The 12,870-nt window shown below is 37.4% G+C and overlaps 1 protein-coding gene and 1 long non-coding RNA gene across 2 annotated transcripts; both read left to right on the top strand.

Moving 5' to 3' along the window:
* The first annotated feature begins 1,323 nt into the window (after nucleotides 1–1,323).
* On the top strand, nucleotides 1,324–2,819 carry LOC122146708. Its single transcript, XR_006161223.1, has 3 exons — nucleotides 1,324–1,591; nucleotides 1,760–1,820; nucleotides 2,142–2,819. It is a non-coding gene; the product is annotated as an uncharacterized LOC122146708 (long non-coding RNA).
* Nucleotides 2,820–3,285: 466 nt separating this feature from the next.
* Nucleotides 3,286–11,121, top strand: LOC109052635 (ATP-dependent DNA helicase PIF1-like). The gene is made up of 2 exons (XM_042765916.1): nucleotides 3,286–3,569; nucleotides 8,949–11,121. The coding sequence occupies exons 1-2, from the start codon at nucleotides 3,476–3,478 to the stop codon at nucleotides 9,908–9,910; spliced, it is 1,056 nt and encodes a 351-aa protein (XP_042621850.1). The 5' UTR covers nucleotides 3,286–3,475; the 3' UTR covers nucleotides 9,911–11,121.
* The last annotated feature ends 1,749 nt before the right edge of the window (nucleotides 11,122–12,870 follow it).

The raw sequence follows: 12,870 nt of genomic DNA, 5'->3' as shown, positions 1-12,870 counted from the left end.
TTAAAGATTATCAGAATACGTGTGGGTCAATGAATTTGAAGTAGTTGCATTTATTTATTTGAATATAAATGTTTTGTTACTGCTAAAACATGAATAATATGTTAATTTCCGTTAAGTATTATGATAATTCGTCTCGTGAGGGAACTGCCAGGAGATGCTGTAACGGTTTTTGTCTTGCGTCTAATTTGTTCCTTTTGTCAAAAACATTAACTGATGTGCCCAATGTACGATATTTGATGGATAATCAGGAACAAAACGACAAATTTACTTTGAAATGAGCCTCAGGTGTAACGTATACACTGAGGAAAAAATAAGTTAACGTTTCCTCCCGTACGGTCGTGACTAAACAACGTCCCTCAGGACTTTTAGCTCAAAAGTGGACACAATTGGGCAAACATTGATGTATTGTGATATGTTTACTTCACATTTTTTTGAGAGTAGTATTATTTTAATCAAAAGCAAGGTGATGTGAGCATTATGAAGCGCTAAACATGATCAATGTCTGTTTCATTCGTACTCGACGCCGCAGGGCGCCCTCGCGCAGCAAGTCCACAAGTGAAGGCGGGAAGATTCGCGCCGCATCTAGACCAGCTCATACAACCATATCCATACAACAAGTAAAACATAACGTAGCTGGTCGCCGCCGGTGTGGGTACACTAGTAGAAAATGATGTGTAATACTTTAAAGACGTGGCGCGGCGCCGCGGTCCTCGTCCGGTGTGCGATCGCCTCATACGGATGTCATGAATCCCTAATATCGCGGTAGCTGCATAAAATACAGATATTGACTTATGAACTATGGAAACAATAAACAGCCGATGACAACAATATATGGTTTGTCTGTGTTCTTTAAATAATCTTGGGTATTGTCATAAGAATAAAGTATATTTCTAATGCAGTGCTAATGGACATAGCCGTTATCATTGTGTATATGAAATATTTTGTCTCATTCTGTAATAAGCATAACGTTAGTCAGATGGACAGTGGAAGTTATTTCAGACTCTCGATGGCATTGTGAGTTTTGAGCAAAATCATAGTATTAATATAATAAATTATCATGTGTTGATGCTCACATTTTTACTGCAATAGCAACCAGACAAACTTAATGCCACTTACATAACTAATGCTCATGTCCATCTGTCCATACCTGTATCTATTTCTTCCTTTTCCTTGTGTGCGAACAAGCTGTTGCCCCTGCTGTGTAAGTATTTGATTGACAGCCTAACAGATTCTCCGTATTTGCATTTAATTATCACAGCAAAAACCTACCTTCACTAGTTTCAAATTGTATAACAACAGAATGATTTGCAGAGATGAAGAACATGGACATATATTGTGATGTGTTTTTGCTTGCATTTTTTATAACTTTGTGGTAAATCAATAATTTATCTATGTATTCAGATTTTAGATTTTCATAAGATTCTGATCAGTCAATAATTCATGTTTAATAAGTTACTCTAATACATGTCAGTACACACAAATCTATGTAATATTTGATCCTCATATTACTGAATCATATAAGTGATTTCTTCTTTTTCTCCCTTTTGCTTGTCTGTGCATCTTTGGTTGCCAGATCATTGCATCCTCTGCGGTAAGTTATCTTTTTAACTGTCTGTCTGGCATTAACTGACTTCTTAGGTTTCGCATATATGCTATGTCAGCATTTCTCAAAATGTAATACTCTCTTTTATTAAGTACTTATCATTAGGATAACATTTGTGTGCAGAAGATCTTAATGGTTATTTATTCTATTTTTTAGGTTGTGTTTTCCTCCTTCCTCCTGCCTACTGCCAAGTGGTCATCAGAACCTTCTTTTAAAGGTAATTCACACACACACACACACACACACACTCACACACATATATATAATATATATATATATATATATATATATATATATATAAACAGTACTGGCAAAATGAGTCACAATGAGGACATTTTCAGAAAAGTTATTTTTATTTTCACATTCTCAATTAAAAGACCTTCAAAAAGATATATAAATTGTTAAAATTGATTTAATAAAATTGGTATCAAAAAAAGTATCATTCAGGAACCGTTATCGAAGTCAAGGTATCGATATCGAAAATTTTTTAATAATACCCAGCCATAATAGCTATTTATTTTTTTTCATTTATTTATAGGGTTGAGGCTGCGTTGGCTGTCTATGCAAGTAACAGACACGCAACATGTTAATCAGACATATCTTTATTTTGAAATGTACAATTCTACATGTTCTGTAGCTTTTACATAGACATAGCTGTCTTAGCCTTTAATGTATATAATATAATGAGATATGACACATTTAGCTATTAGTCAAAATTATAAAGTTTATTTTGAGAGGCATTTGAAAGTTAATGTAAATATGTTGAGTAAAAATAAGGTTTCATAGCTTAAATGAACAGCCTGATTTGTGTGAGATGTGAACAGAACTGGTGTCTTTTTTCCTACAGTAGATTGGACGTCTTTATTTCCATCAATGTAAGAACTATTTTTAAAATTTATTGGGATAGCATCATCAACCAAAAATGCAGTTATTTTCATACAAATCTAATTCAGCCATATGCATTTTGTATTTATTTGTTATTACATTTTCCCCCTCTTTACAGTAAGTAACCATTTTAGAAATTATTATATTAGAATTGTTTAATTATTGCAATTTATTTAACTGCTTAGTCTTTTTTTTGTGTGTGTGTGTGAAGTGCAATTTTGTATTCCTGTTTGAAGAGTGTTTATTAACTTGTTCTTTTCTGTGTGTATGTGTTTCTGTGTGTGTGTGTCCTTTACTGTCCTGTCCTGTCCTGTCCTATCCATACCTTTATATCCATTTTTCATTTAATTTGTTGTGTGTGTGTCCTTTACTGTCCTGTCCTGTCCTGTCCTATCCATACCTTTATATCCATTTCAACCTGCTGGCTGCTAAACCCCCAAACGCTGCTGCATTGCTTGCTGCTTCGCTTGCTTGCGACCCAAACGCAATCTTATCCAAAACGCAAAACCCAAAACGCATGAACCCAAACGCAAATGCAAGCTTGCTGACGCATCTTGAAAAATAAAGCCACCTGAAAATACTTGAAACCACAAAAACTCTTTGAAAACCAAAAACTCTTTGAAAAACCTGACTGTGAAAAACCTGACTGTGAAAAACTGACTGTGAAAAAGCTGACTGTGAAAAACCTGACTGTGAAAAACCTGAACATCAAAATGAGAGCTTGGTAGTGAATTTTAAATTATGAAAGAGTGAAGAAATTTCCAGATTTCACAATGTTGGATTATCAACTTTTTTAAAGTACACAATCATTTATTGGTTAACTTTACATTAATTAATTTACTGTTTTCTTGTTATATATCAAATATTTAATTTCTGTATATCTACATAAAAGCATTATCTGTGTTCTAATTAAAGTATAAGTGAACATCAATATATTTATCCAATACTCAGACACATTTGCTTGATTTCCAGTACTGAAACATCACCATGCCAAAAAAAGGAAAGAGGAGTGAATCACAGAAACAGCGCAGAAAGCTACAGTCTTCATTGGGCACCAGTAACAGTACCAACTCTGTATCAGGTATGAGTGAGGAAAACCCATACGTGCTGTCTGTTAAAGCGTCTCACTGTCAGACCGATGCGAGGTACAGTGTGTACTCCAGAGGCCGTCAGTGTACTTGTAATTCCTTAATGTTCCTAGCAGTCCATAGTGAACAAAATGAGCTACAGAGTTTTGATTTAGATGGCATTTTACAGAAGGGTGATGCAGTTTACACTAGTGTCAAACGAGCTCTGCAAAGCAAAGGAAAATTTGTGGGTAATTTTTTAAATTTTGACGAGCTACCAAAGACAATTGAGACAAACTCTAGCTGCTATAACATCCTGAAACATCCCCAGAGGTTTGGATTTCTGAGAGATACACCTGCACTCGGCAACTATGAGAATCTTGAGAATACTCTGCAGTGTCTCAGAGCTGATGTGAGTGATGCTTTGCTGTTGTGTGGAGGCTCATGTATCGCTGTATTCAGAGATCAATCAGGGAGGTTTGGCTATTTTGATTCTCACTGCAGATCAATATATGGAATACCTGTTGAAGAAGGCACAGGTACAGCGGTATTCCTGACGTTTCATCAATTACAGGATCTCGTGGACAGGCTTTTACTATTGTATCAAGGGTGTTTCGATTTGAGAGACCAGGAAGAGTTTGAGCTGCTGCCTGTATCATTCATTTGAGACTGAAAGCTGTGTGTACTGAAGTCTCTGAACTGCTGTGATCTTCATGTAACCATCCGTCTCATTTGCTCTGCCAAACAATGAACAATGCTCATCTGCTGATGTCCTACAACAGTACGTTCAAGCCCAAGATCCAGTCTCAACTCTCTGAGACTGCTGTGATCTGATGAACAACATGAACTGCTGTGCAATGTGCAACCATCATTCACATTTGAGAACAAAGAGAACAAAGCTCTGTCAAATGATGAACAATGCTCATCTGCTGATGTCTCACAACAGTATGTTCAAATCCAAGATTCAGTTCAACAACTATCTGAGACTGCTATTAACAGAGCCACATCAACTGATGAACAAGTCCACTTGATTTATCAAGATAAAATGGAAGTTCAAACTACTGTCACTCAGAATCCAGATAAATCTAAAAATTTACCATTGAGTGAACCCTCTCATAACCTACTGTCACAGGATCAATTGGCATTGTCAGCTCCAAATCACCAGAATTCACAATTCACAGTCGAGCAGAAAGAAAAACTGAACAAGACTCGAAAAAGAAAGTCATACTATAAAAAATGGCATAAAGAAATGGTTCAGAGGCAAGGTGTTTATGACAAAAAACAGGCTGTACGTGAAGTCTATGATTATAAAAGTAGTAGTGAATACAGACAAAGACATAACCAAGCCATGAAGAACAACTATTGGAATAATATTACTTATAGAGAAGAACGCAAACAAGCAATGTGAAACAACTATAAAAATAATGAAAAATACAGACAAAATAAAAAGTGTAAAATAACCTTCAATTACAAAAATGATAAACAATACAGGGAGAGACAAAAAAATTATATAATTCAGAATTACAGGAATCGGGAACAATTCAGGGAGAGACAAAAGAATTATATCATTCAGAATTACAGGAATCGGGAACAATTCAGGGAGAGACAAAAGAATTATGTCATTCAGAATTACAGGGACAATGTTAAGTATAAGGAACAACTTAAGCAAAGTCTTGTTGACAGATATTTAAAAGATCCAATTTTTAGGCAAAAGCAAAAGGACCATTACACAAACCGATGCAAAAATGATCCTAACTTCTATAAAAGAAGGAAAGACATTTTTAAACGGTATTATCACTGTGATGCTCATTTTAGGGCTCGTCAGAAAGAATATTATTTATTCAAATCTAAATGCAAAACATCTGCTCTTAAGGTACTTCACAAAGTACATTGTGCACAAGAGATACAGTACAAATACAAAGAAATGTATTTGATGCAGCGGCAGAGAGAAACTTTACAAGATAGCCAGCATGACATAGTACAAGATCCAGGCATGTTAAGAGACTTAAATGTTTTCAGAGATGTTATAAAACAGGGGCCAACTTATGTCTGCACATGCTGTGCCAGAGCACTCTTCTCCAATCAAGTGCGCAATTGTGAAGTGCATAAATATAAACAAAATCCAACAGTTGCTGCACTTTGCTTGACTGGAAACTATGTTCACATCTGCTCTGACTGCCCTGATCGATGTGCCTTGGAGAACATGAAAACAGAATGGATCTGTCACTGCTGCCATACAACACTTTTGAGAGGTCTAATGCCAGATATTGCTGTAGCTAATATGCTTCAGTTCACTCCCATTCCTCCAGAACTGTCTGATTTAAATATTCTAGAAAGACATGTCATTGCAAAGTACATTCCCTTTGCAAAAATTTTAACACTTCCTAAAGGCCAACAGAGAGCTATAAAAGGAGCTGTAATTTCTGTTGCATCTGAAGTGGAAACAACAGTAAATTGTTTACCAAGGCCCAGAAGTGAATCACAGCTGCTTACTGTGAAATTGAAAAGACGTCTGTGCTACCAAGGTCACTATCAGTTCCAGACTTTGAACATGCGTAAGGTCTTGTCTGCTTTAAGTAAACTAAAAGAAATGCATTCAGAATATAAAGATATCATCATTAATGCAGCACTCTCAGAAGAAGAAATGTTCAATGAGCATGAACAATCCGCAAATGACATCAGTGCTCCTGATGAGGAAATGGATTTTGAGAGCAGCAGTCAAAATGAGAACACTGAAGAACAGAGCAATGAGAATCAACACAATGATTCAAGTGATGACCCTGAGACTACTGCAGATGAACAATCAAGAGGCCTTGCTTTGGATACATGTCTTCAGCCCCCAGATCTTGGTCAGCAGCTGTTGTCTTATGATGATGGAATATTTTGCATTGCCCCAGCATCGAAAAATAGTCCTGTTAGCATTTTCAAAGTTAAAAAACTTGAATCAATGTCATTCCCGGTTCAGTTCCCTGATGGGAAAAATACCTTTGATGAGCCTGACAGAGCAAAACATGTTTCCCCCAGCAGATACTTTAACACAAGGCTATTTTCTATTGACAATCGTTGTGCAAGAGACACAAACTACATCTTCTTTGCTCAGTTTGTCACTGAAATGCATATGGCCACATCTAGTATGTCTATCCAGCTGAGAAAAGCAAAACCCATGACCCGTGATGGACGCAGAATAAACTGTTCACTGCTGCAGGATAAACAGGAGTTAGAAAAGCTTGTGAATAATAAGGAGGCAACACGTTTCATGCAACCATTAAGAGGGACTCCAGCATACTGGGAGAAAACTATGCGTGACTTATTTGCTATGTTGAGACAGCTGGGCAATCCCACATTTTTCTGTACGTTTAGTGCTGCTGAGATGAGATGGCCTGAAGTGATTACTGCTATTAAAGCACAACAAGGTGAAACTGTGAACTTTGATGAATTAGACTGGTCTGAAAAATGTGAAATCCTGAGAAGCAACCCAGTCACAGCCATGCGGATGTTTGAAAAACGCGTTGAAGCCTTAATGAGGGATCTAATCATGTCACCTGCTCGGCCTATCGGTGAGGTAATTGACTTTTTTTACAGAGTAGAATTTCAGTTACGTGGATCTCCACACATTCACTGTTTATTTTGGGTGAAAGATGCTCCAGAGTTCGAAAATGATGAAGATCAGGATGTTTGTGATTTCATTGATAAATATATATCATGCAAATTACCAGATCCAAACAAAGACCCAGAACTGCACAGAATTGTAAGTGAAGTGCAGATGCACAGCCGTAATCACTCCAAATCCTGTAGAAAGAACAAGAAGCACTGCAGATTTGGATTTCCTAAACCACCCATTAATAGAACCACAATAACCAGCCCCAGACCTCCTCCTGCAGAACAGTCTGATGATGAGAATGGATCAGAGGAAAGAGATTATGCCAGTGTTGCAAAAGAACGGCTACAGAAGGTGTGGGATCTACTGAATGACTCAAATCAGAGTTTTGAAACCATTACACAGCTACTCAATCAAGCAAACATGACTTATGAAGAGTATGAGAAACATATTGAGGCTCTGTCTACATCAAGTTTAATAGTTATGGAGAGACGACCACAGGACTGCTGGGTTAATGGCTACAATCCAATGTTATTAAGAGCTTGGAATGCAAACATGGACATACAATTCATTCTGAACCCCTACAGCTGTATCATGTACATGCTCTCGTACATTTCAAAATCTGAACATGAGATGAGTGATTACCTGAAGAGAGTGATAAAAGACTCAAGTCATGATAACCTGTCTGACCGAGAGTGTATGAAGCAGGTCATGAATGCCTATTCAAAGAATAGAGAAGTCAGCGCTCAAGAGGCAGTCGCTCGCACATGCAGTCTGAAATTGAAATCATCATCACGTTCTGTCATTTTTATACCCACTGATGACAATGCTGTAAAGATGAGTTTACCAATGAGGTACTTGCAGACCATGGATGATGACATGGAGAATGTGTGGATGACAGGATTGCCAGACAAGTACAAGGCCAGACCTAACAGACCTGAATTTGAGAACATGTGCATGGCTGAATTTGCAAGTGAATACCGCATAGTTTATGGAGGACAGACAAAAGGTAAAAATGTTTTGCCACTTCAAAAAAATATGGGATGCATACAGAAAAGAACAAGGGGAAAGCCTGCTGTTATTAGATTTGCTCGTTTTTCACAAGAAAAACATCCAGAAAAATTCTATGGAACTCTTCTAAAACTTTACCTACCATATCGCAGAGATGAACAGCTGAAGTCCACAAGATTCCCGACATATGAATCATTTTATGCATTTGCTTCAGTAAAACTACCAGGCACTGATGAACTGCAACGTGTGTTCAACATTGTAAATGAAAACCGTGAGAAATATGAAAAACACAACGAGGCTATTGAAAAGGCAATTGAGGATTTTGAACAGAATGGGCCAATTGAAGATGCATGGACTACACTGGCACCTGCAAATGAACTGATCAGATTGGAGAGCATTATGGAACGTGAACCCACTGATCCTAATGAAGTGAATGAGCAAGAAGACATTCCTGAATACACAGCATCTACCTCTATCAGTAATACAGCTATGCCACTCATGGAAGCTGCCCAGCTAAATCCTGTACAGATTCGCAGAATGTATCAGAGCTTGAATCAAACACAAGCTTCCATATTTTATGCCGTTCGAGACTGGTGTAAAAGATGTGTTTCTGGTGAAAACCCACAACCATTTCTGTATTTTTTGAATGGAGGAGCCGGAGTTGGTAAATCACATGTTATTAAATCTATTTATGCTGAAGCATCTAAAATCTTGCGCAGGCTTCCATGCATGCGAGAGCATACTGACATTTCACAGCCTACTGTCCTTTTAACTGCATTCACAGGCACTGCAGCCTTTAACATCTCTGGTAAAACACTGCACTGTCTTTTGAAGCTCCCAAGAAGCTTGAAGCCTCCTTACCAAGGACTGGGAAACAGCTTGGATGAAATGAGGGCAGACCTTTCTAATGCACACATTTTAATTATTGATGAAATATCAATGGTGTCAAAACAGTTGTTTGCATATGTGAACTGGAGACTGCAACAGATAAAAGGAAACCAGAAACCTTTTGGTGGATTATCAGTATTATGTGTGGGGGATTTTCACCAACTGCCACCTTTAGGAAGAGCAAAACCACTCTGTGTGTATGAGAACCATGTGCTGGACTTCTGGAAAGATCATTTTCAAATGATAACCCTGACACAGATAATGAGGCAGAGAGATGATCTTGCATATGCTGAGCTTCTCAACCGTCTGAGGGTGAAACAGAAGCATGCAAAACTGACTGATGCAGAAAAGTGCATGTTAGAAGCGGTCATAAGATCCTCCCCTGAAGAGTGTCCTACTGATGCATTACACATCTATGCAACCAACAAAGAGGTAGAAAATCATAACACTGAAGCCATATCATCACGCTTTTCAGATATCATTAACCTTGATGCGCATGACTACAAAAAAGATCCACGAACAGGTGAGATGAAAAGGCAAGCTGTTCCATTAAAAGGAGATAAACGTGATCTAATTGATACACTACAGATTGCTATTGGTGCACGAGTGATGCTTACTAGAAATATTGATGTAGAAGATGGACTGGTTAATGGTACTTTTGGCAATGTGGCAAAAATAACAGCTCACACTCGAGTTGGTGTTCCTGTTGTTCAATCAATTGGTCTTCATCTAGATAATGTGACTGCTGGACAGAAACATCGCAACAAAGCACCTGATGGAGATGACAATATTGTCTATATTGAGAGGTCAGAGGAACCACTAAAAAAAAAAGAACAGTTCGAAGGCAATTTCCCATGAAGCTTGCTTTTGCTTGCACAATCCATAAAGTCCAAGGAATGACAACAGATTGTGCTGTTGTATCACTGAAGCACATATTTGAATCAGGCATGGCATATGTTGCACTCAGCAGAACAACAACACTCAGTGGACTGCACATTACAGACTTTGATGAAAAGAAAATTTTCTGTAATCCAGAAATAAGTGCCTCCTTGGAGAACATGACAAAAGCAGATTTTCAGAATATTCAACCCATCCTTCACATTGTACAAGATTCAAAAATGAATTCTGCTCTTAAAATCATTCATCATAACACAGAGGGACTGGAGTGTCATTTAGATGATTTGAAATGCCACCATGAACTTTTACTGGCTGATGTTTTGTGTCTAACTGAAACACACCTGTCAGGCTCTGCTGTTCCTGCATACCTCCAGCTGGATGGGTATACCATGTACAGACGCAACAGACATGCATCCTACACAAACTATATCCATTTGGCAAATAAGAGTGGTGGTGGAGTGGCAATTTATGTGAAGAACAGCTTTCAAGTTTCTCCTCTGATGTACATACAGAATGTTACTGATCTGGAATATTTGGTTTTGAAGATAGAAGCCCCCAAACAAGCACTTCTTGCAGTGATCTACAGACCACCCAGTTACAATTTAGCAGAGTTTTTGGCAAACCTGAATGCCCTCTTGACATCTCTGGAGATCATGGATTTCAAGCCCATTATAGTGTGTGGAGACTTTAATGAAGATCAGCTGTCTCATCACAACAAACCTATTCTCAATTTGCTTGAAGATAAAGGATACACACAGCTAATCAGCACCGGTACAACAGAAAACAACACTCTTCTGGATCCTGTTTTCGTAAGTGGTGCACACTCAAACGTAAGAGCAGGAGTTCTACAGACATATTACAGCTATCATGATCCTGTGTATTGTGTTTTAGAATAAATACATCACATATAAAAGCCTGCATAGATCTCTCATACAACACTTATGTAAATTTTATTTAATAATTTTGAGACATAATAATGCTAATTTTGAGAAATAATGCTAATGCAAATACAAATTAATTCAGTGTATATTAATAAACATCACATTTTGTGTGTATTCCATGTTTGCACGTGTGTGTGAATGTGTTAAATAGGGAAGGTGTGTGTGTGTGTGTGTGTGTGTGTGTGTGTGTGTGTGTGTGTGTGTGTGTGACTGTGTTAGATAAAGAATGAATGGAGAGTGAATGTCCTTTCCAAGGATCGCCACCTTGACAGACTTTATTCTTTATTAAAATTCAAAACGCAGCATGAGTTGGAGCTCTTAAAAGGTGCAGTAGGAGATTTTGGAAAATGCTGACTTTAGCCTGATAGCACTGAAAGCAATCATCCCAGCCTCCCTGCAAATCCAAAGCCACGGCCCTGGAACGCATGAACGCACACATAGATCTCAGACAACCAGAGACAACATTACTACAATACATCATGAGAGAACTTATATAGCACACAGTGTTAGTAAAGTAGGTAACAACACTAAGACGGAAGGTTCAGGTGTGTTGATGTTTTCCTGCCATTCCCCCTGCCGGGTCGTGGATAATACATATGGGTGAACACGCTTAATGATGTATCATTACAGGCAGGTAGGAAAGCCAAAAATTACATTTCTTGGTCCTATATGCCTTCCACACAATATATAAACTTTCAACCAGCATAACAAAAAATGTTTCTGAAGACAATCACCTGAAGTATCATCATTTCATAGATACTGTTTACTATTAACTGCTTAAATTCAAATATGTATGAACTTATATATTATTTGACCTATATTACCGCTTATTTAAGCAAAACCCGGTCATTTTAATGAATATTACATGAAATGTATTAAAAAATGTTGCTGCTCCAGTTAAGCTCAGTGTGTGTGCTCTTTAAGCTCTTCCACACTGAACGCTACTATGTAAATACTTCCATAAACACTAGTGAAATATTAACTGATGCTTGTCACTTTAAGTTTAGTTAATCAATTATCTATGGATTCTGTCACCGCCTTGGGTCAAATCTACAGACTGGATCTCGATCTTTGGCAACGAGCATCAACTTCTCCAGACTGTAAATCTGTGGAAAATCGGTCACAAAATCGTGTAGTGTATTCCAGCACCTTTTTCAAGAGACTATAGATAAGTTGACATCCATTTAATAAGACACTTAATAATGAAGCTAGTTTCTAGTTACTTAGCTGAACGTTGACTAGTATAGATGCTACAATGTGCTTAAAATGACACGTTCATTATGAATATATAACTGATCGACTTGAATGCCTTGTGACGCTTGATTTTTTAGGTGTTCTGTTTGTTTTTCTGGTAACACTTTACAATAAGGTTGCATTAGTTAACATTAGTTAATGCATTAGTCAACATGAATTTAACCCCTCGAAACCACAATTATGTTCAGCATTAGCTAATTCTTGCCAGCGCTTAACTCATTGTATATATATTAATGCATCTATTCACGCTAACAGCGCAATTAGTTAACATTAGTTGGATGCATTAGTGAACATTAACTAATGCCTGTAAATATCCTTAATGTTTTAAGGTTAACTTACTGTACATATTTACATTAGTTTGCATAGCAGTTGACACACTAAGGGGTGAATATTTTCAACCCACCATCTTACCCATTAGCACAAAAGTTAGTTAATGCATTAGCGTTGCGCATTAACTAACAATGAACAACTCCACTCTTCAGGATTACTTCTAATATGTTTGTTAATGGGAATCTTAAACATTTACTAATGCATCTCTTTACATTAACAGATCGGGGCGAACTAGTTAATGATGTGGTTAATGCATTAGTTAAAATGAAACTAAAACCAATAACCACACACGCTCAGCATTTACTTAATTTTTGCCTTCAGGCAAGCTTTAATTATTCGTTATTAACATCCACCTCAGAGCAGCAGGTAGAGTTCATGAGGCAAAGACAGAAAACA

The sequence above is a fragment of the Cyprinus carpio genome, chromosome A11, assembly GCF_018340385.1.
Source record: "Cyprinus carpio isolate SPL01 chromosome A11, ASM1834038v1, whole genome shotgun sequence".
Taxonomy (NCBI): domain Eukaryota; kingdom Metazoa; phylum Chordata; class Actinopteri; order Cypriniformes; family Cyprinidae; genus Cyprinus; species Cyprinus carpio.
The sequence above is the reverse complement of the archived record's forward strand: the minus strand, read 5'-3'. Positions and strand labels throughout refer to the sequence as shown.

Excerpts from the sequence above, each read along its gene's own strand:
- LOC109052635 (XM_042765916.1), top strand. The coding sequence starts at position 3,476 with ATGCCAAAAAAAGGAAAGAGGAGTGAATCACAGAAACAGCGCAGAAAG. Across the intron at positions 3,570-8,948 it reads CAGTACCAACTCTGTATCAG|GCACTGCAGCCTTTAACATC; the intron begins GTATGAGTGAGG and ends CTGCATTCACAG.